The sequence below is a fragment of the Coenobita brevimanus genome, chromosome 38 (assembly GCF_032717465.1).
Source record: "Coenobita brevimanus isolate Jiangsu-jjx chromosome 38, ASM3271746v2, whole genome shotgun sequence".
Lineage (NCBI taxonomy): Eukaryota > Metazoa > Arthropoda > Malacostraca > Decapoda > Coenobitidae > Coenobita > Coenobita brevimanus.
Window position 1 is genome coordinate 38,826,953 of NC_136991.1, and position 23,177 is coordinate 38,850,129.

The following is a 23,177-nucleotide window of genomic DNA, read 5'->3' on the forward strand; positions in this document are numbered from 1 at the left end:
CAAGGATTGTGGAAAGTATTAAGAATATATGGAGTAGATGGAAAGTTGTTGAATGCTGTGAAGAGTATGTATGATGGTGCTAAGGCTGCAGTGCGTGTGGATGGTGAACTAAGTGAATTTTTCTCTTTGGAGGTTGGGTTGAAACAGGGATGTGTCATGTCTCCATGGTTGTTCAATCTGTACATGGATGGGGTAATAAAAGAGGTACAAGGTAGGGTAGTGGATGTTGGAGTGGCCCTGGTGAGAGAGGTTAGTGTTTGGAAACTCCCTGTACTGTTGTTTGCAGATGATACTGTGTTGTTGAGTGAAGACGAAGGGGAGCTGCAAGGCTTGGTGGATGAGTTTGGGAGAGTGTGTAAGAAACGGAATCTAAAGTTGAATGTAGGGAAGAGTAAAGTGATGGTCTTTGAGAGAAGTGAAGTCAGTGAATGTACAGCGAGGTTGGATGGTGAGGAATTGGAAAATGTGAGTACGTTTAAGTACTTGGGTAGTGTGATGAGTAAGGATGGAGGTTTGGAGGGTGAAGTGCTTGAGAGGGTACAGAAGGGAAGAAAGGTTGCTGGTTCTTTGAAAGCAGTGATAAGTAACAGGGAAGTGAGCATGGAAGTGAAAAAGTTACTACATGACAGTATTCTGATACCAACTCTAACGTATGGAAGTGAAGCTTGGACGTTGTTGGAAGGACACAAGTCAAGAGTGAGAGCAGTGGAAATGAGTTATTTAAGAGGAGCCTGTGGAGTCACATGGAGAAACAGGCTGACGACTAAGGATATAAAGGAGCGTTGTGGTGTGGATGTGGATGATAGGAAGCGTTATGAGGAACACACTGAAGTGGTTTAGCCATATGGAGAGGATGGAGGGTGAAAGACTGACGAAGAGAGTGTATGTGAGTGAGGTGGAGGGGGGAAGAGGGAGGGGGAGGCCGAGGATGAGATGGAGGGATGGGGTGGAGAGGTATATGAGAGAGGGGGGGGTGAGTTGGGAGCAGGGCAGTGAAAAGGCGGGGGACAGGACGACTTGGAGGCGATTTGTTTGTGGCCACCCCAAACGGGATTGAGGCATCTGGCAATAGATAAATATATATATATATATATATATATATATATATATATATATATATATATATATATATATATATATATATATATTGCCATCGACAGACAACTTCAATCAGCTTAACAGAGAATTTTCGAACTGGAGAGGTTAGATACAGCCATCACTGATGCCTTCACTCTTACAGCTCCTTAACCGAATAAAAATTATCTTGTGTTGTAGCAGGATTAATACGGAAAAAGAAGTCATCTCAGAGATGGAGTTTAAGGTGTAATATGCATAACAAACCGCTAAGGATGAGCTGCAAACGAAACATCTATTCCTTCTCGATTTATTGTGCAATCTGAGTCTTATTTTTCCATTGTATGTTAATTGTATCCTCTTAACATCGACATGGCCTAGGTAAATAACATTCAAGTGAATGTTAACCTCTTCCATGACGAATTTTCTCTCTCTCTTCCTACTACTTACCGAAAACTTTATTTAACCTAGGACTTTTCAGACTGGAGAACTGAGGTACGAGTATAACCATGACACGGTCGCTCTCCGAGACTGTAAAAGTCGCCTGAACATAGCAAGAGAAAATGCAATATAATGAAAGGAGGTTAACGGGCTGGATAAATAATTAAATAATTAGTGACGCAAAAGTGTTAGGAAATCCTTAGTCGACGAGTGTATGGCCAGAAGTGTTGTATGCCTGCCAGAATACTGATCGCTATGTCGGTGAAATATAAGCAGTCACATCCACTACACGCATCCCTGGCGCTCAACCAAGCTGACAGGCTCTCGTCCTTGGTCCATATTCATAAACTTTCCTTACCTTATATTTTGTATATGGTTGCTTATTTATGTGTTTGTCTTCATTCGTGTACTTACAAAACACTTTACAGTGAATCAGAGTGAATACTGAAGTGACAAATATACACAAAACAAAACGATCTATGATATTAGCTTGTATGAAGACTTGTCTATCGTGAATTGTACTGCTTGTACTCAAACTTACCCTAAAGCTGCCATCTCTTGATCATGAAAGCTGAGTTGTAACAACAGATTACCACTAGAATATGGCGCCAGTCACGAAGAAGAGTTATTTAAACGATGTTAAGCTGTAGTGTGGTCTTCCCTACCACCGAACCACGTGAAAGAAGTTACAAAAGAATGAAGATCTGAGTCAAGATAAACATAGGATACTTAATAAGCTCGATCCCTGGTCTTCTCACTGGAAAAAAAAAAGTGCAAAAAAGTAGCAAACACACAACAGTGACAAGTTTCATGTTTTTCCTATAGCATTTGAAAGATTTATTGCATTGAGGTCAAGCAACTCCTGCGGCTTGAGGTTAATGAAACCTACCGCTAGCTTCAATAGTTCAAAACATCTTTCCTAAAGTTAATACAATCAGCAGTACGAGTAGATAGCTGAAATAAAACATAATATACCTCCTCCAAACGAGGAGGTAATCTAACAGCTGTGCTATTCTGCTTTACTTTGCTGTGTAACTGGGCAAAGTAATGCAAAGCCTCATAACAGTTATTATTAGTTACCTTGCTTGATGAATTAATCCTCCGGTGGTCGCGTCTTCACTCGAATTCTGTTCCAGCTGACGCCAGACGGTACTGTTCAGCTGAGAGAGTCATAGGAAAATGAGATAATTTGTCACTAGTAACTCTCCCATGGTAACAAACCCTAGTGTTCACTTCCACCATACTCCAGATGTTTTTAGTCAGGGTTCAGTTAGTCATGGGATCTTTTGAATTCATACTGGTACCACTCATGATCAGGACAACTCCAGAATTGTACTCCAGTCAGACGCCAGACGAATTTATTCAACTGACATGGAGGAGAATACTTTTGGGGGGGCAATACACCTTCCCACCAGCGAAGTAGACGCTATATATGTTCATGAAAGGATAAAATGACAAAATTATATATTTCTTTTTGCAACTACAGTTTATTTTACAACACAAACGAGTGATATTAGAAGATTTTACTCCCCATTTCTCTTATCTTTCCAGCAATAACAAATCTTAGTTACGACTAGGAACTGACCGTAAGTATTGTGATTCAACGTCATGCCAAAATATGAAGATCTTAATAATGGGGGGAGAGAGAGAGAGAGAGAGAGAGAGAGAGAGAGAGAGAGAGAGAGAGAGAGAGAGAATTATTGAGACAGGGTAGAATTGTAAGGAAGGGTTCTGTCATCAAAGGGGTTAACGGGAATAGCTGCCAGTGAGTGGCATCGATGTGGTGAGGTCGGACGAGGATGAAAGGATTCTCTCTCTCTCTCTCTCTCTCTCTCTCTCTCTCTCTCTCTCTCACTCCTACTTCATCCTTTCCTCACTACTCACATCTTCGTTTCTCCTTCTTCAATATGCCCCTTAACCAAGTCCTACCGTATTAAATCTCTCTCTCTCTCTCTCTCTCTCTCTCTCTCTCTCTCTCTTATCGGGCTTATTGGGTTTCCTCGAAGTCTGGGGGGTCAGGAGAGAGAGAGAGAGAGAGAGAGAGAGAGAGACTATACCATCATGTACGATTTGAATACCGCACTTTTGAGCGCACTTCCCCCTTAAAAATGACACTTCCTCTCTCTGCAGACCCGTACAGACTGAAGAACTATATATAAACCCAGTGAAAGGGATACGTGTGTGTGTGTGTGTGTGTGTGTGTGTGTGTGTGTGTGTGTGTGTGTGTGTGTGTGTGTGTGTGTGTGTGTGTGTGTGTGTGTGTGTGTGTGTGTGTGTGTGTGTGTGTGTGTGTGTGTGAGAGAGAGAGAGAGAGAGAGAGAGAGAGAGGAAAATTTATAGGAGTAAAGAAAGGACTGGAATATTTCAGGTCGTGGAGGAATGGCGGGCCAAGTCACAGGAGCCAGAGATTTGGAGATTTTTTTTTTTTTTTCATTTTTTTTTTCTGTCCAGCTCCAAACGATTTTTCGCTGCTTAGGAGAATTTTCGAATCGGAGGGATATATACATTTTTTCTAAAGTGGAATAAAATCGCCTTGATATACTGTAGTAAGAAATATAAGAGAAAGACTTGGAAAAAAGGGCTTGGACTCAGTACCTCCCGGGTATGGTCGGCCTTATTCTCTCTCTCTCTCTCTCTCTCTCTCTCATCTGAACAAAGTGTCCGGCGTTAACTGGAACAGAATGATGGAGCTGTACCGAGCCTGGCAGTGCTAATGAAAGCATACGTTCAGGTAACTGGAATACAACAGTAGAGTTGTATTTCCGACGCTGAGAGTGTTAAATGCCTACATAGTGAGAGATTGTTCCTAACGCATATTCTAATTGGCTTTGGAGATTTCAATAACACCCCTTCCTTATGTATAACATCTCCGTAGCATAATACGTGCTGATAATACAAACTCTGTCGGCACTGAAATTTTGTAAGTAACACCCATCCATCTATTTATCTACTGCCAAATGTCTTAATCCCGTAGAGGGTAACCACAAGCAAATCGCCTCCACGTTGCCCTGTCCTCTGCCATTTGACTGCCCTTCCTCCGGTTAACACCCTACTCTCATATCTCTCCACTCCATCCCTTCATCTCACCCTCTTCTCCTCCCCCTCCTCCTCACTCACATAGCACTCTTCTGATCATTCTCTCATTCAAATGATGGCACAATATGCGACCTACATGGCTAAGGAAAACGTGTAAAGATGCATCCTTTGTCACCTAAAATACAATTCTTTGTTTTTCGATTAACCATTACGTTGATGGACGAATCTCTCTCTCTCTCTCTCTCTCTCTCTCTCTCTCTCTCTCTCTCTCTCTCTCAGGCTGTTCCTACCAGACGATCGTACTCTATTCAAAAGAACCTACCGATAATGAAGGGGATAATGAAGACCATCAATGCCTCCCAGTTCATGAAGCCTATTCCAGGCTGAAGAAAACCGTCAAAGAGATGGCATGAGCGAAAGAAAATTGACGTCCTCAGGCAATAGGGTTATTATGATGGTCAGGATCATGAGATCATGATCATGGTGATGATGATGACGATTTTATAAAATAAAAGAACAGAGGAAGGAAAAACAAATGAAAACAAAAATAATCAATACGCCAGACTACTGGCGTCCTCCATTCATAAAACATCGGTAATAGTTGGACTTGAACAGCTGTAGGTTGAAGTTTGGGGGGAAACAACCCCGTGGAAGCAAGTTCCAGAGAGATGCAGTTCTGGGAATAAAAGAATTCTGATAGGCAGAAGTTCTCCAATATGGCTGTGTAACATTCCAGTCATGAGTGCTACCAGATGCCCGTGTAGCACGAGGGAAGGCATGGAAAGGTGGCACCATGAACGCAACTTCTTCTGAGCATTTTCCATAAAAATATCTGCAAAATAATGCAAGGGAGGCAGCATTCCTTCTTACTTGTAGGGGAAGTAGTTCATTTATAATAGCAGAGTTATTAATTCAAACAGCTTTGTTCTGACTTTGGTCTAGTTGTTTCAGTGCAACCTCTCCACATCCATTCCACAAGGGTGAGCAATATTCAAGCTTAGAGCGCACTTGAGTCTTATAAATAGCTAACTGCTCGTCAGTGAAGAAGTTACGGACGCTGTACAACAATCCAAGTTTCTTTGAGGCGGTTTTAGCAAGTGATCTGACATGAGAGGTCCAGCTGAGGGCATTGTTAAGTAAGACACCGAGAATTTCAATACTTTTGGGGATGGGAATATTAGTAGTACTGAAAGTAATATACGAATCTGGCAATATCTGACTATTAGTAAACAGTATATATTTAGTTTTACTAGCATTAAATGAGACAAGGTTGTTTTGTCCCCATTCACTAATCATAGATAAGTCTTGATTTATGGAGACGACTGTACTGAATTGTGAGTTAAAGGTATTAGACTTTGTAAATGGGTGTCTGAGTATGAATGAACTGTGAAATGTTAAGTCATCCGCATATGAATGGATGGAATTGTGGGTGACAGACAAGAGATCATTAATATGAACCAGGAATGATGATGATGATGATGGCGATAATAATCCACCTGTGATTTGCCGGAGACCAAGCTCAAGTCAGCCAGATGAGTCAAGCAATATTCCACAACACCTAACCAGGGAAGGCTTGTCTCACCTTGTCTCATTCATGATACCAAAGTACATGCATGTGCAAAATGTTGAGCGACAGTCCTCTGCCACCACTGTGTCCTGCCTTCCATATATCTAAAACTTCCCTGAGGGACTGAGAGTGTCCTTCCTTCTCACACTGTTTTGCTGTTTGCTTCATATAACGCTGTCTATCACCACAGCCGGCAGAGAGGTATCGACAAAATTTTACTCATGAATGCATCTCGTCCAAGCTGTTGGCCTGTTGGCCTGAAGGGAAGAAACAGCCCCCTGGCACTCGGGCGAGTAGTGCTGTTAATGTCACCACACGGACATTCGATAATATCAGTATGATGAAAGAAACCTGTTGTGTGACAGGAAATATCAGCAAACATTAATCAGCCTGTGATGTTCTGGTCATCGAACTCTGGACCATCAGATGACAGTCAGACTGCATTCCTCGACACCATGATAGGAAAAGTTGTCGCAACTACTCTCATACCTGTAGTGGAATGCTGACTCATTTGAGGTTGATGCTACTGATGATGATGAAGAGTAGGAGGAGGAGATGATGATGATGATGATGATGATGATGATGATGATGATGATGATGATGATGATGATGATGATGATGATGATGATGATGACGTTGATGATAATGATGATGACGTTGATGATAATGATGATGACGATGATGATGATGATTATTATTATTATTTTGTTGTTGTTGTTGCTGTTGGTGGTGTTTCTGCTGAAGATGACGATGACAATAACGATGTCGATGTCCATGCTTATATTAATGATGACGACGCTGACGATGGAGTCCATGATGGTAAGGCTGACAATGATAATGGCGAAGACAATGACGGTAAAGAAATTATTATTAATGGTGAAGCTGACGATGACAACACTTACGAAAAATCTGATGCTTGTATTTCAGGTTGCGTGGGGCTACAAGGGAACGGGCGCTGTTCTGACGGTGGCCACCCAGGTGATCACCAACAACAGACGCATCACCATCCAGCGGGAGCAGCGGTCCACCTGGGTCCTCACCATCACAGACATCACCATGAAGGACGAGGGGTGGTACTGGTGCCAGGTTAATACCACGCCACCCAGGTCCATCAATGGGTACCTCGCTGTTGTCGGTGAGTCTATTGTTAATCTGATTCTGCCCCACTGACTACGATGACGTCATTTCAATTTTCGCCAGCGCCATGAAAGACGAGGTACTTTGCCTGGTTAACTCTGTTTCGCCCAGGCCAATCAAAGGGTACCTTGCTGTTGTGGGTGAGTACAGTATTAGCCCTTATCATCTCTACAATGCATACACAATACGCTGACGTCTGTTAATTCCCGCAACCACTATTAAGGACAAGGGATGGTGTCAGGTGAATACTTCGTTGCCCAGGTCAATCAACAGGTACTTCACTATTTTCGGCGAGTTTGTTAAATCCTTTCATTTCGGTGCCTGACTTTTGTTCCTTCCTTTCCTTTTTTCCTTTTTCTTCCCTTCACCATGAAGGACAACGGACTGGTACCGATCAGGTCAACGCATCGCCACCCAGATCCATCACGTGGCGCCTTACTGTTGTCGGTGAGTTTCAGCCTCTTCGATTTATGTTTTATTCCTGATGCCTCCGTAAAAGAGGAGGCCGTGTACAAACGTCAAGCCGTGTACAAACGTCAAGTCAACACTATGCCGCCAAGGTTCATTAAAGGTGCTTAGCTTTTGTGGGCATGTCTATAGATAATTTTTCTTTCACTAGGTTTTTTTTTTTTTTTTTTTTAAATGTGTCCGACTCTGGGCATAGGCTTCACAGCCTGCTATCAAGGCCCAGCAGTCCTCCTACATACCATACACCTCTACATGTCACCACTTCGGCGCTACCACCCACCGTCCATATTGAATACATGCTAGGGCTGTCTCATACAGAACTGGTGTATTGGTATTAGCGGGGGTATTTTTACGACATGTCGGCGGGTCTTCTGGTAGATCAGTATAGCCTGATTTAATGAAATTCAAATCCTTAAACTGTTCCCTGCCCCAGCCGGGATTCGAACCTTGGTCCTCTAGGACAGCAGGCCACCTCTCTACCGATTGAGCCACCGCCTCCTGATGTACTTATTTTCCTGCTGTCACCATCATCGACGACTGCTGGTGATGGTCTCACGTCAGCACTACACCACTCACGCCAATAAACACTCCCGGGATCCAGTACTCACTCTTGTCTCAATAAAATCGTCTGGCGTTGGCTGGAATACACCACTATGAATTACACAATCAAGACTGAATTAATAGTACTATTGTTCACACTCCCAGGCTCCTATTACCCATTACTATACTCTGGTGTCAGCTGAAGCAGAAAACTAGAACTGTCTCAGTCATTAAAGGGTTAAGGAGTACCTCGCTGTTATGGGTGAGTCCGATGTTTGCTGCCCTGTGTCTCATATTTTCTGTCTTGCTCCTGAGGAAGGGGGAAGAAGTACTGTAAGAGGATTTCCTTCTGAAGTTTCTTCCCTCTTGTCCCTCGTATTTTTCACATGAAGGAGAGGCTAAAGTTACGATTCTCTCTCTCTCTCTCTCTCTCTCTCTCTCTCTCTCTCTCTCTCTCAACCCTTCGTTAGTCAGGTGGAGTGTTTTGGCAACCCAAATTTTTTTAAAAGCTCGTATTTCCTAGCCGGTAATTCGAGTATTTCTGCCCGTTCCAGTACTCTCTTGATTCAGTGAGGGGGGGGAGCATGTGGATTGGTTTAGTCATGCTTCTGCTGTACTGAGAGAGAGGGGCACTTTTCCCCCACCTGGGGTGTCCAGTCACCCCATCAAACTAACCATTTAGATCATATTGTGATATAGACTGTTTTATTTATCTTATTTTTGCATGTTGTTTTTCATTATACTGAGTTTAAAAATCACAAAATATATTTTCCTGTGCCTGTTTACCTGACAAATGAGATATGAGTTCCTTTTGTTATTTTTTTACTGATATTATAATATATTGCATTTTGCTGTTATAAATTAATCAACACAACTACAAGGCATTCAATCTTTTCATTAGTGATTGCAGAGATATGTTGAAGCGGCAGTATGACTATATTTTACATGTTAGGGGAACAAGTCAAGAGTGAGAGCAGTGGAAATGAGTTACTTGAGACGAGCATGTGGAGTGACGTGGAGGGACAGGTTGACGAATGAAGAAGTGAAGGAACGCTGTGGGGTGGATGTGGATGTGGTTGAGAAGATTAGGAGAAATACACTGAGGTGGTTTGGACACGTGGAGAGAATGGAGAATGAAAGACTGACTAAGAGGGTGTATGTGGGTGAGGTGGGAGGAGGGAGAGGGAGAGGTAGACCAAGGATGAGGTGGAAGGATGGAGTTGAGAGGTAGACCAAGGATGAGGTGGAAGGATGGAGTTGAGAGGTATATGAGGGAGGGGGGGGTGAGTTGGGGGGAGGGTAGTCAAATGGTGGGTGACAGAACGACTTGGAGGCGTTTTGTCTGCTGCCACCCTTTGCGGGATTAGGGAGTCGGGCTATAGATAGATAGATAGATAGTAACACTACATGTATTTTTGTATTGGGGTGTTGTAACACCCCACCGGACTAACCACGTTTGAATACCCCACAGGACTAACGAAGGGTTAAACACACACACACACACACACACACACACACACACACACACACACACACACACACACACACACACACACACACTATTGTGTGGTAGGGTGTAGTTCAAACGTTAATTTACTTTACAACCATATTTTCCAACAAGACATTACAGTGCAAAATATGAAATACTTTCACTCCATCTGTAAATAAGAGTTTTATGATGGGTGGATGGATGATGGTCCTTCGCTTATTATTAGTTACGTTCTGAGATACTGTGGAAGTAGACGGCTTCCTGCCGTAACTGCCCACATATATTTTGTATCATCATTGTTATGGTACTTGTCCTCTATGTTAACGAGTACCGGTATGCTGTTAACCTCTTAGTGCCCAGCGTGCCACAGACTGGACGAAATGGAACAAATGCAAGGTTAAACAAAAAGTGGCACAGTGCTACACTCGTGCCCACCAGTGGGCCTAAGGACAGAATATTCGCCTTTGTCCTGTAGCCCTGACCTTCAGTCGATTACTCTCAAAATTAACCTGCTTCATTCTTGCCTGACCTTTAATTCCTCAACCAAGTTTGGTCCGAATCAGATCAAAACTGTACGAGTTGACCTTCTCCTCTGAACTTGACGTTTGATGTTTTCCTGTTACCTGGTCCCTTAACCTAATCTTCTCAAAATCAAATCTTTTTATCTCCGTCTCACCCTGAATCCTTCCACACTGTTTGAAGTAAATCGGATAAAACTGTTTAAGTTGAGCGTCATGTGACCTCGACCTTAGACCTACTGCTCGAATTAGAGTAGGTCAACCCTGTGACTGATCCTACGCCTCACCATCAAGTTTGGTTAAAATCATATCAACAACGATGTAATAATTTTGTTCACACACACACACACACACACACACACACACACACACACACACACACACACAGGTCGAACTAAGGCCTAGCCTTTTACTTTTGACTGATATCAAAATCGAATCCCTTCGTTTTTGCATTGCCCTCAACGTTTCCACTAAATTTTGTCTAAATTGGATTAAAGATGGTTAGAAATTGATTTTCCTTAATCAAACTTTGACCTAGCCCTGTGACCTTGACCTCTGGCCTTTTGATCTCAAAACCTAAAATCAACCCTTTTGACTGTCCCCCTCCCTTCCTACGAAATTCTATTAAAATCGGAAAAAAAAAAAAAATCTACCCTCTCCTCCCACATAGGTTACATGTCAAGCAAAACATAACACCTGCTCTTGCTTCCCGAACGCAAGTGCATTAAGGACGGGACCTTAAAGGTTTGAATTATAGCTTTTGTGACTATGAGACTGCGAGTGAAAGCAGGTACGGTATGCACGTTCCCGCAATATCTCGCATGCGGTGATCCTGGACGAACCGGGGTTAATACTTAGCCATTATCTATGGGGTTACCCAAAACTAGAAAACTAGTTGATCTACTCGACCATACTTAATTCAAATCAGTTTCTCAATGCCGACGCTATATCCTTTCATTATGAGGAAACCCTGGGCAAGCAGGTATCATCAATGTGCGTTCAGTAACTCGGCACGTAATTGCTACCAGCCAACGGCCATACCACGTTGAGTACACCGCTTCCCGTCCGATCAGCGAAGTTAAGCAACGTTGGGTCTGGTTAGTACTTGGATGGGTGACCGCCTGGGAACACCAGATGCTGTTGGCATCCCTACGTGTCAAGTGGGGTTGGTGGAGGATTGGTGCCCCTCCCTGTAAAACAATTAACTCTAAGCCCTTGGCCACCCCGTCTGGGATACATGGCGTCTGGCAATGAATGAATGAGTGTAGAAGCGGAAGTATGGAAAAGTACTTTATTATTCACTGTCTGTTAGATAACGGTGGTACACATGGCCTTTCATCTCTTCACTGCGATGACTCTATAAATTCTTGATATTAACCTTAGGAATGACTGTTCAGACTGGACGGGTTAGATACTAGTGCACTCTGTAGTAATGAATAAATTCGTCTGTTGGCATAAAGAATAAAACAAAATCTGCGTCACTGGGCTGAACAGATTAACTACCTCTTTGTTCGAATAGCGTGTTATTTTATCCTAGCTTCCCCAGACGATTTTACTCAGATTCGGAAAGGTTTCTCGTATACGAAGATTAATAATCACTGGATATGACCTACGCTGTTCGAAAACTTGTTCCATCACTGAATAAAGTCGTCTGAAGATAGGAAAAATGAAATATAACTAGAGGCCTCCCCAAAGGGGATATCACACCAGCCGCAAGCCGATACATATATAGCGAGGCTCGGAATATGACCTTGACCTTGACCTACTTTCACTAATTTCGAACTCGTTCGAGATTTTCATCCCTACTACACACCTGTAAAATTTTTTCATGATATCTTGAGCGTTTGCGAAGTTATCGTGCTAACAGACACACAGACAGACAGACAAACTGAAAACAATACCATCTTCGCTATCAAAGCTGGTAAAGACGTATGCACACTGTATTGGTTAACAACTCCATTACCGTTCCTTATCCCCTGCTACAACAGTAACAACAAAGGCATGGTCATCATCACCACAGTAACAACATCCATAAGTTTCCAAAAGCCTGCGCCAGCAGACAGAACCAAAACTTTTCACATAACGGGTATTTTATGTCAAAGGGAAGGATTTTGCCTTTACATTGTGAGGCTCCTGCGACTCGCTTTCCCCAACACAAAACCACCTGGCGTCAGTTGGAATAAAGTTCAGTGCTCGTCCCAACCATGCAAGGGGTAATTACTTCTTATCATCCTTTACAACAATAACACATGGACAATATTATTACAGTAACAATGTCTTTAAGTTGGCTGGCGTCCACATAGCAAACGAAAACTTTTAATTCAACGTGCATTTTATGATGAGGTGAACGATGATACCTTTATGAGTAAGGTTACCACACAAACTGAATATAATGATGAAAACCAACACTGAGAAACGTTCTTCAAAGGAGGGAGTTTCGGTTTGCATTATTACCCCATACTCAACCTATAAGATATAAATGGCATCGTCTCATACTGCGCACTTTAACTTCACCTTAAATACCCATATCTCCACTTTGAACGCGGAGCTGTAACACGACATTAATACTGGAAGAGAGCGCGTTCACAAAAAATAATAGTAAAAATAATGTTTCAGAGAGGTTGTGAACTCCGAAAATACACAGCAAAAGGGAAAAAATACGCAGTCAAGTTAAGCTTGACACGCTATAGTATTCTAATTAAGTGTATAATAATACAACAGCCAACACTAAACAGTTATGAAAAAAAAAAAAATCCGTAGAAAGAAAGTGATTCACCAAGAATGAAACCACTGATACAACAATCTGATATATAAACATATTAAACGATATTCCAAGTGTAAGCCCCACGAAGACCGGGGGTGCCCACCCTTTAATAAGACGTGCTAAAGTCTACATTATAAACTACACTGTAAACTTAACTTGCGCCCAAACTTCCAGCAATATCATTTTCGTAGGCTGCCAAAACTTGAGCGGCTGTGAAGTTCAAGGATACATTGAAAATGAAAGGAACGTTCAGTCTTGGTATGCTAAAAATCCAGCAATGAAAAAACAGATGAAACGGATGGAAACTTCTTTATCACCTCTTCAGCCCGATGACGTTATTTGTATTTCATTCTTCTAGTTGCAAAGCTTTCCTTCCAGCCACCTGGTGGGCTAATGGTAAGAATATTCCAGTGTCATGCATAGGTTTGCTCCCCAAGATGTGACTCGAAGGTTTTGGTCATGAAAGGCTACCAAAGCAAGTAGGCTGGTCATCTGCTCTTAAATGTACTGGCCTACAGGAGTCCAGTCTCGATCTCCTACACTTTGAAGGAGGCAAAAATAGGATTAGCTATTACCTCGGCTGCCAAACGAACACTATTAACTTAGGAGAGCTATCTAATCGCCAAGATGTTAATGAAGGCTGAGTCTAACACTCTCTCCTTCGCTGAACGAAAACACTTGAAGGGATCAGAAATGTAATATATATATATATATATATATATATATATATATATATATATATATATATATATATATATATATATATATATATATATATATATATATATATATATATATATATATATATATATATATATATATATATATATATATATATATATATATATATATATATATATATATATATATATATATATATATATATACAATATATATATATATACAATATATATATATATATATGTATATATATACATACAGTATATATAAAATTATCTATCTATCTATATCTATCTATCTATATCTATATCTATCTATCTATCTATCTATCTATCTATCTATCTATCTATATATATATATATATATATATATATATATATATATATATATAACTTTTGAAGTAATTAAGCCTCTGCGTACAGTGACGACTTGCGTTTTATTTTTGCTACAGCGGGACGATTTAAACACGATTTAAACAGCTCAACTTTTACTGACTCACTCTCAGCAGCATAAAATCGTCTAACGCTATTGGGAATAGAAAAAAAGAGCTGTCATCACTATCAAGGGATATATGTTGACATTATTAACACTCTTAGGATCCTCAGATTATACTCAGCTGAAAAATTTGTCTGGTGTTGACTGATCAGTACTACACTTGTCCCCAGCTTAAAGGGGCTAATGGGGTCAGTAGTATACTTCCAGCCTCGCAGGGCTCACGCAACTGAATGAGATCGTCTGGCATTAGCTGGAACAGAATACCAAATTTGTGCCAACCATGAAGGGTCAGGTTTGGAAAATATACAGGGAAGATGACAAACACACCGCACCTTGAAGCGCTTTTGTAAAAAAAAAAAAAAAATGAAGTGAGGATTGGATGCAAATAAAGAAAAAGAAAGAAGAGAAATCCAGGATGAGAAATATAAAAAAGGACAGTGAAATAACCCAAAAAGTGTATACTACACTTGTCCCAACCCCGAGACGGTTAATGGTGTCAATATTAAAACTCTCAGGCTATTGTGCTAACCTCTAACCGAATGAAATCGTCGTCTTATTTAATCGGAATTAAATGCAGGAACTGTTCTAACCATAAGGAGCTAACGGTACAACCAAAATCCTCTAATGTTACCGAGAATGCTAAAGTTATTGCGACAATGACAAGGTAGTTGGAAACAATACTAATACTCAGGTTCCCATATTTACCAACATCTGAACAAAGTCAACTGGCGTTGAAGGAAATACGATAGTAGACGCGTTCAACTGAAGGTGAAATTGGAAATAAATACCATGGATAACAAAGATTAAAACTGAAGAAATAGCGGGGATCAAATCGGAAAAAATATTGATACGACATAAAGAGGAAACTAAAATCTAAAAAGCGATGTGAAAAAGATGTACTTCGATGAATGTGCTGAAGGCCATATCAACCCAGAATACATAGTGGCAAGAGAGAAAAGGTTCAGGGTAGGAAAAGCCGCGTTGAAAGAGTTGACACTTAGGTTCTCATGCCCACCTTGGCTCTCCTGACTATCATCGTCTGGAGCAAGCTGGAAAAAAAAAATGCTACGGTAATCTCTACCAAGAGAAACACTGACATTTAAAAAATAGCATGTGAAAAAAGGAAAGACTGATGTCAAAGGATGAAGTGGAGATGAAAAGAAAACGAGTATGATAAAAGAAGACGAAATGATGAGAAAAGATAGCACAACAGAAATATATAAAGAGAGTGAAATTCTACCCAGACCGTACAGGATGGCAGGAGAGAGAAGGTTCAGCCTCCAGGGATATAAAAAGTATATTATGAGGATCTCCTTCTAAAGTTTCTTCCATGCCTTTTATTATCTCCTTTTCCCACATGACGCAGAGGGTAAGGCACAAACTTAAGTGAGGCATATACTATAGGCGGGTGCACACAGAAACACACACAGCTGAACATGCACACATACGTACAAGAGAATACAACAAGGAACACACACTTTCACAATATAAATATATCAGTATCTATCTCTCTATTTATCTGGATTTAATGTGCACATAAAAACATACAGGCACACAAACTGAGACCGACCAACAGAATATACCGTAAGTGCACACACACACACACACACACACACACACACACACACACACACACACACACACACACACACACACACACACACACATTATGAGAGTCCTCGCCTAAGTGCATCCATAGTAGTAATACTCGTTGTGAAAAAACGAGGCGTCATCTGAAGAGAAAGCTCTCTCTCTCTCTCTCTCATAAAATGTAAAAGAGCAACAGGGAGAGAGAGAGAGAGAGAGAGAGAGAGAGAGAGAGATTCTAGCTCTAATCCCTCCATCACGTCTAGCGCTTACCAAATGTCCTTCCTCTCTCACCCTCACAGTCTTCACACCCCTCCATAACCCTTACCTCAGTTCATGCTTTTATATTGTTCCCCTCTTTTAGACTGAAGTTTTTGTTTTTCTTGACTTTACAATCTTCCTTATTTTCATTTACGATTTCCATGTCGTGTTTTTACCATATTCCTTATTTTGTGAATACGGTTTTGTTTTTTGCACTTACTTTTTGTTGTACGGTATATTTACAGCCCTCCACATTACATTAACCTTGTGCCTTCTTCCATCTACTGCCTTCGATTATTGATTTCCGGCTTTCATTTTTTTTCTTTTTTTTTTCTTTATTTCTTTTCTTTCTTTTTTGCATTTATGTTTTCCCCAGCCAGCGTCTTTCTCCCACCTTCTCTGTCGCGACCGTCAAAATTCTGGCGTTGGAAAAGAGTTGGGCCAAAGACCCAGGAATTTCCCCTACGATTTCTGCGGAGTTACGCTGAAATATGACCTACCAGGGGTGTCGCCGTTTGATATGTTGGAAAGGGTTTCGTACCTCAGGTATATTCTTTATACATACATACATACATACATACAATTTATCTATCTGTCTCTCTCTCTATAGCCAAATACATATCTGTATCCAATTCTATCTATCTATCTATCTGTCTATCTATATCTATCTATCTATCTGTCTATCTATCTATCTATATATATCAGTTTCTTTACCTATCTACCTATCTATCTATCTATATTTATGTGTGTGTGTGTGTGTGTGTGTGTGTGTGTGTGTGTGTGTGTGTGTGTGTGTGTGTGTGTGTGTGTGTGTGTGTGTGTGTGTGCGCGCGCATTTATCTATCTACCTATCTATCTATTACCAGACGCCTCAATCCCGTCTGGGGTAGCCACAAACAAATCGCCTCCAAGTCGCCCTGTCCCCCGCCATTTCACTGCCCTGCTCCCAACTCACACCCCCTTCTCTCATATACTTCTCCACCTCATCCCTCCATCTCATCCTCGGCCTCCCCCTCCCTCTTCCACCCTCCACCTTACTCACATACACTCTCTTCGTCAGTCTTTCACCCTCCATCCTCTCCACATGGCCAAACCACTTCAGTGTGTTCCTCATAACGCTTCCTATCACATCCACATCCACCCCACAAAGCTCCTTTATATCCTCATTAATCAGCCTGTCTCTCCATGTGACTCCACAGGCTCCTCTTAAATAACTCATTTCCACTGCTCTCACTCTTGACTTGTGTCCTTCCAGCAACGTCCAAGCTTCACTTCCGTACGTTAGAATTGGTATCACAATACTGTCATGTAGTAACTTTTTCACTTCCATGCTCACTTCCCTGTTTCTTATCACTGCCTTCAAAGAACCAGCAACCTTTCTTCCCTGCTGTACCCTTTCAAGCACTTCACCCTCCAAACCTCCATCCTTACTCATCACACTACCCAAATACTTAAACGTACTCACATTTTCCAATTCCTCACCATCCAACCTCGCTGTACATTCACTGACTTCACCTCTCTCAAAGACCATCACTTTACTCTTCCCTGCATTCACCTTTAGATTCCGTTTCTTACACACTCTCCCAAACTCATCCACCAAGCCTTGCAGCTCCCCTTCGTCTTCACTCAACAACACAGTATCATCTGCAAACAACAGTACAGGGAGTTTCCAAACACTATCCTCTCTCACCAGGGCCACTCCAACATCCATTACCCTACTTTGTACCTCATTTATTACCCCATCCATGTACAGATTGAACAACCATGGAGACATGACACATCCCTGTTTCAACCCATCTTCCAAAGAAAAAAAAATTCAATAGTTCACCATCCACACGCACTGCACCCTTCGCACCATCGTACATACTCTTCACAGCATTCAATAACTTCCCATCTACTCCATATATTCTTAACACTTTCCACAATCCTTGCCTATCCACCCTGTCATATGTTTTCTCCAAATCCATGAAAGCCGCATACAACTTCTTTCCCTTCTCTAGAAACTTTTCCACTAAAGATCTAAGAATGAATATCTGATCTACACAACCTCTTCCCTTCCTAAAGCCTCCCTGTTCTTCTCCAACTAATTTCTCAGTTCTTTCTCTAACTCTGTCAATAAGTAACGTACCATACACTTTTTCTATTATACTAAGAAGACAAATGCCCCTCTGATTACCACACACTTCTTTTTCCCCTTTTCCCTTGTACAAGGGAATAATTATACCTGACTTCCAATCCTCCGGGACTCTACCTTCCTCCCAGGCCAATCTGCACATCTTCCACATCCATCCTGTTACTATCTCTCCCCCATGCTTCAGCATTTCACCACACACTCCATCAATTCCTGGGGCTTTCCCCGATTTAACTTTCTTCATTGCTTCCACAACTTCTATCCTACTGATTTCTTCCTGTCTTCTCACTTCCCTCCTTCTCCCAGCCATTCCCAAGCCACTTATACTCGCATTACTTCCATCCTCTATGTTCAACGATTCCTTAAAGTGTTCTCTCCATCTGCTCACTTCTTCTCCATTCTCCACTAGTAATCTACCATTTTTATTTTGACTCCTCTGCTAACTTCACTTCCACCCTGTCTTACTCTTTTCACCTCTTTCCAGAACATTTTCTTACAGTCCCTCCACTTTACACTCAAATTCCTTCTAAATTCCTCATCCACTCTCTTCTTACTCTCTCTTACTAATCTTTTCACCTCTCTCTTTCTTTCTACATATAACTCTCTCTTCCGCCTCTCAACTTCTTCCACGCCCCTATTTCTCATCCATTCATTGTATGCTTTCTTCTTTTGTGCCACAGCCTGTCTCACCTCTTCAGTCCACCATGCTGTTCCTTGCACCCCCCTCTGTCTTCTCTTCCTTCCACACACCACATCACATGCTGTACATATTTCTTCTGTAAATATGCTACACACACCTTCCACGTCTCCCATCTGCTCCAATTCATATTTGCCCAATCGTTCCTCCACTTCTCTCTTATACTCTGCCTTTTTCTCATCCTCTTGTAACCTTTCCACTCTCCTTGCAACTACTCCTTCCTCTCGTCTTTCCCTTCTTCTATTCCTCCATCTTACTTGAATTCTAATTCTGGCCACAACCAAGTAGTGGTCAGAAAGTCCACTCCCCCAACCTCTATAAGCTCTTCCATCCATTACACATCTTCGCATCCTTTCATCCACACACACATAATCAATCATTGCCTTCCTTTCATTCAGTTCACCACCCACCCTTTTCATCACTCGCCATGTATACCTGTGGATCATTTTATGGCTGAATAGGGTATTGGCTATCACCAACCCCCTCCCAGCACAAATGTCCACTAACGCACTCCCATTCTCATCTATCTCAGCAGGCACACCCCACTCACCAACTATTTCATCCACCTTCACATTCCCAACTTTACCATTCACATCACCGATCAAAAACACTCTCTCATTCCTTCCAAACTTTTCCATGCACACTTCTACATTTGTCCAGAACTCTTCTCTCACTCTTCTAGGACGATCTTGGGTTGTCGCATACACACACTCAATCACCCACATTTGCATTCCAACTTTCAACTTTACCCACACAATCCTTGACCCAACTGATCCATACTGTCTTATGCTCTTCTTCCATCTTTTACTCACAACTATACATACTCCTTCCTTTGGCCTCTCATTCTCACCTACTCCTGCATATATATGTATATCTATCTATTCTATTGCCAGACGCCTCAATCCCGTTTGAGGTGGCCACAAACAAATCGCCTCCAAGTCGCCCTGTCCCCCGCCATTTCACTGCCCTGCTCCCAACTCACACCCCCCTCTCTCATATACCTCTCCACCCCATCCCTCCATCTCATCCTCGGCCTCCCCCTCCCTCTTTCCCCCTCCACCTCACTCACATACACTCTCTTCGTCAGTCTTTCACCCTCCATCCTCTCCACATGGCCAAACCACCTCAGTGTGTTCCTCATAACGCTTCCTATCACATCCACATCAACACCACAACGCTCCTTTATATCCTCATTCGTCAGCCTGTCTCTCCATGTGACTCCACAGGCTCCTCTTAAACAACTCATTTCCACTGCTCTCACTCTTGACTTGTGTCCTTCCAACAACGTCCAAGCTTCACTTCCATACTTTAGAGTTGGTATCACAATACTGTCATGTAGTAACTTTTTCACTTCCATGCTCACTTCCCTGTTTCTTATCACTGCTTTCAAAGAACCAGCAACCTTTCTTCCCTGCTGTACTCTTTCAAGCACTTCACCCTCCAAACCTCCATCCTTACTCATCACACTACCCAAGTACTTAAACGTACTCACATTTTCCAATTCCTCACCATCCAACCTCGCTGTACATTCACTGACTTCACCTCTCTCAAAGACCATCACTTTACTCTTCCCTACATTCACCTTTAGATTCCGTTTCTTACACACTCTCCCAAACTCATCCACCAAGCCTTGCAGCTCCCCTTCATCTTCACTCAACAACACAGTATCATCTGCAAACAACAGTACAGGGAGTTTCCAAACACTATCCTCTCTCACCAGGGCCACTCCAACATCCATTACCCTACTTTGTACCTCTTTTATTACCCTATCCATGTACAGATTGAACAACCATGGAGACATGACACATCTCTGTTTCAACCCAACTTTCAAAGAGAAAAATTCACTTAGTTCCCCATCCACACGCACTGCAGCCTTCGCACCATTGTACATACTCCTCACAGCATTCAACAACTTCCCATCTACTCCATATATTCTTAACACTTTCCACAATCCTTGTCTATCCACCCTGTCATATGCTTTCTCTAAATCCATGAAAGCCGCATACAACTTCTTTCCTTTCTCTAGAAACTTTTCCACTAAAGATCTAAGAATGAATATCTGATCTACACAACCTCTTCCATTCCTAAAGCCTCCCTATTCTTCTCCAACTAATTTCTCAGTTCTTTCTCTAACTCTGTCAATAAGTATCCTACCATACACTTTTCCTATTATACTAAGAAGACAAATGCCCCTATGATTACCACACACTTCTTTTTCCCCTTTTCCTTTGTACAAGGGAATAATTATACCTGACTTCCAATCCTCCGGGACTCTACCTTCCTCCCAGGCCAATCTGCACATCTTCCACATCCATTCTACTACTATCTCTCCCCCATGCTTCAGCATTTCACCACACACTCCATCAATTCCTGGGGCTTTCCCCGATTTAACTTTCTTCATTGTTTCCACAACTTCTATCCTACTGATTTCTTCCTGTCTTCTCACCTCCCTCCTTCTCCCAGCCATTCCCCAGCCAGTTATACTTATATATGTCTATCTATCTATATACCTAGGGTGCTTCCCCCAAGGAAATGGAGGTATATATATATATATATATATATATATATATATATATATATATATATATATATATATATATATATATATATATGTGTGTGTGTGTGTGTGTGTGTGTGTGTGTGTGTGTACGGTATCTCTCTCTCTCTCTCTCTCTCTCTCTCTTTATATATATATATATATATATATATATATATATATAGATATATATATATATATATATATATATATATATATGGAGCATCTATGGTACAATGGTAGAGTGTGCGTTTCGTACATGGGTGAACAAGGGTTCGCGCACCGCCAGGGTAATAAACTTTGGCAGTGTTTACCCGGCCACGTACTGTTTTGGCGGACTTAAGGGGTGCTGTGGTTGAACTAATGTCGCATACTATAAAGTATGCCTTCACCCAGTCGGCTTACGCAGGCCGATTACATTTGGTTCATAGACTACACACACATCCAAGGCCACTCCAACATTACAATTACACTTACAGGTAATTCTCACCCTTCATACAATCTCTGCCAGACAGCCTAAGCCACTTGGTAGAGATACATAGGCTGTATCGTCCCCACTTCGGTCGGGATAGGCCGGTCATTCAGTGGACACTCAAACGGCTGATGATGATGATGATGATTATGTATATGTGTGTGTGTGGGTGTGTATATATATATATATATATATATATATATATATATATATATATATATATATATATATATATATATATATATATAATGCATAGTGTGCAGATAGATAAATAGATTGACACAGACATAAATAGACAGATAGACTGATAGATGGCCAAGCGGCTCCACTACCTTGTTAAACAAACGTCCATTAACTCTGTCCCTTTCTCCTGAAATGAGGACGGTGGCCTGTAGAGGGACAAATACAGCTTGCACTCCACCGGGTTCACATCCATATGAGAATGGGACCACAAAACAAGCAACAAGATTCATGTGGCTCTCGCAAAATTTCACTTGTCATAACTTATGACAAAAGCTTCCAGGATAGTGGGAATTTTCTCGTACCTTAGTCTCTCTCTCTCTCTCTCTCTCTCTCTCTCTCTCTCTCTCTCTCTCTCAACTGTCTATCTACTTACGTATCTCTCTCTTTTCGTAATAAAATATATCTTTCCTAACAGTACCACGCAATTCTATGAAGATCTTCATAAGACTCACGATTAACACTGACCCACCAGGAATGTTGTAGGATATACCGAAACTTCTGATGCAGCTTTGGAAATAGTAGGAACTTACATGGCGACTACAGCATGGAAAATATTGTTGGAATGGTGATAATGAAGGAAATATGAACTATGTAGGTTTTGGTCTGCAGTCCAACAATAGTTTACAAAACAATACGAGGACTGTTATGATGATGTAGAAATTCTATGGAGGGGAATAAGGACGTTGTATTGTCGTTTGCAAATAAATCATGGTCTCGAACGAATCAGTAATTTGAGATTGATTTTTCTTTCACTAGTTCCCAAGTAACGTCGTTTAAAGAAACTGTAACTAATATTATTGTTCTGGACAAAATGACAAAAGTGTATTTGAGTGAGGTGGAGGAAGACAGGAAGAGGGGGAGACCAAGGATAAGATGGAGGGATGTAGTGGAGAGAGATATGAGAGGGCGGAGTGAGATATGGAGGGAGAGCAGCCAAATGTCGGAGGGCAGGATGACGTGGAGGGATTTTGTTTGTGGGCACCGCTTGCGAAAGAGAGGAGTCTGACAGAAGACAGACAGATAGACAGGTAGATAGACAG

General features: G+C 41.6%; 1 protein-coding gene and 1 non-coding gene across 2 annotated transcripts in view; both read left to right on the forward strand.

Moving 5' to 3' along the window:
- LOC145396565 (hemicentin-2-like) overlaps positions 1-23,177 on the forward strand; it is a 198,385-nt gene that overhangs the window by 21,241 nt on the left and 153,967 nt on the right. The window contains exon 3 of the mRNA XM_080269940.1: positions 7,046-7,253. Within this exon, the coding sequence (XP_080126066.1) occupies positions 7,046-7,253 (208 nt within the window). The remainder of the gene's footprint in view (positions 1-7,045; positions 7,254-23,177) is intronic.
- LOC145396604 (5S ribosomal RNA) lies at positions 11,298-11,416 on the forward strand. Its single transcript, XR_013896790.1, has one exon. It is a non-coding gene; the product is annotated as a 5S ribosomal RNA (ribosomal RNA).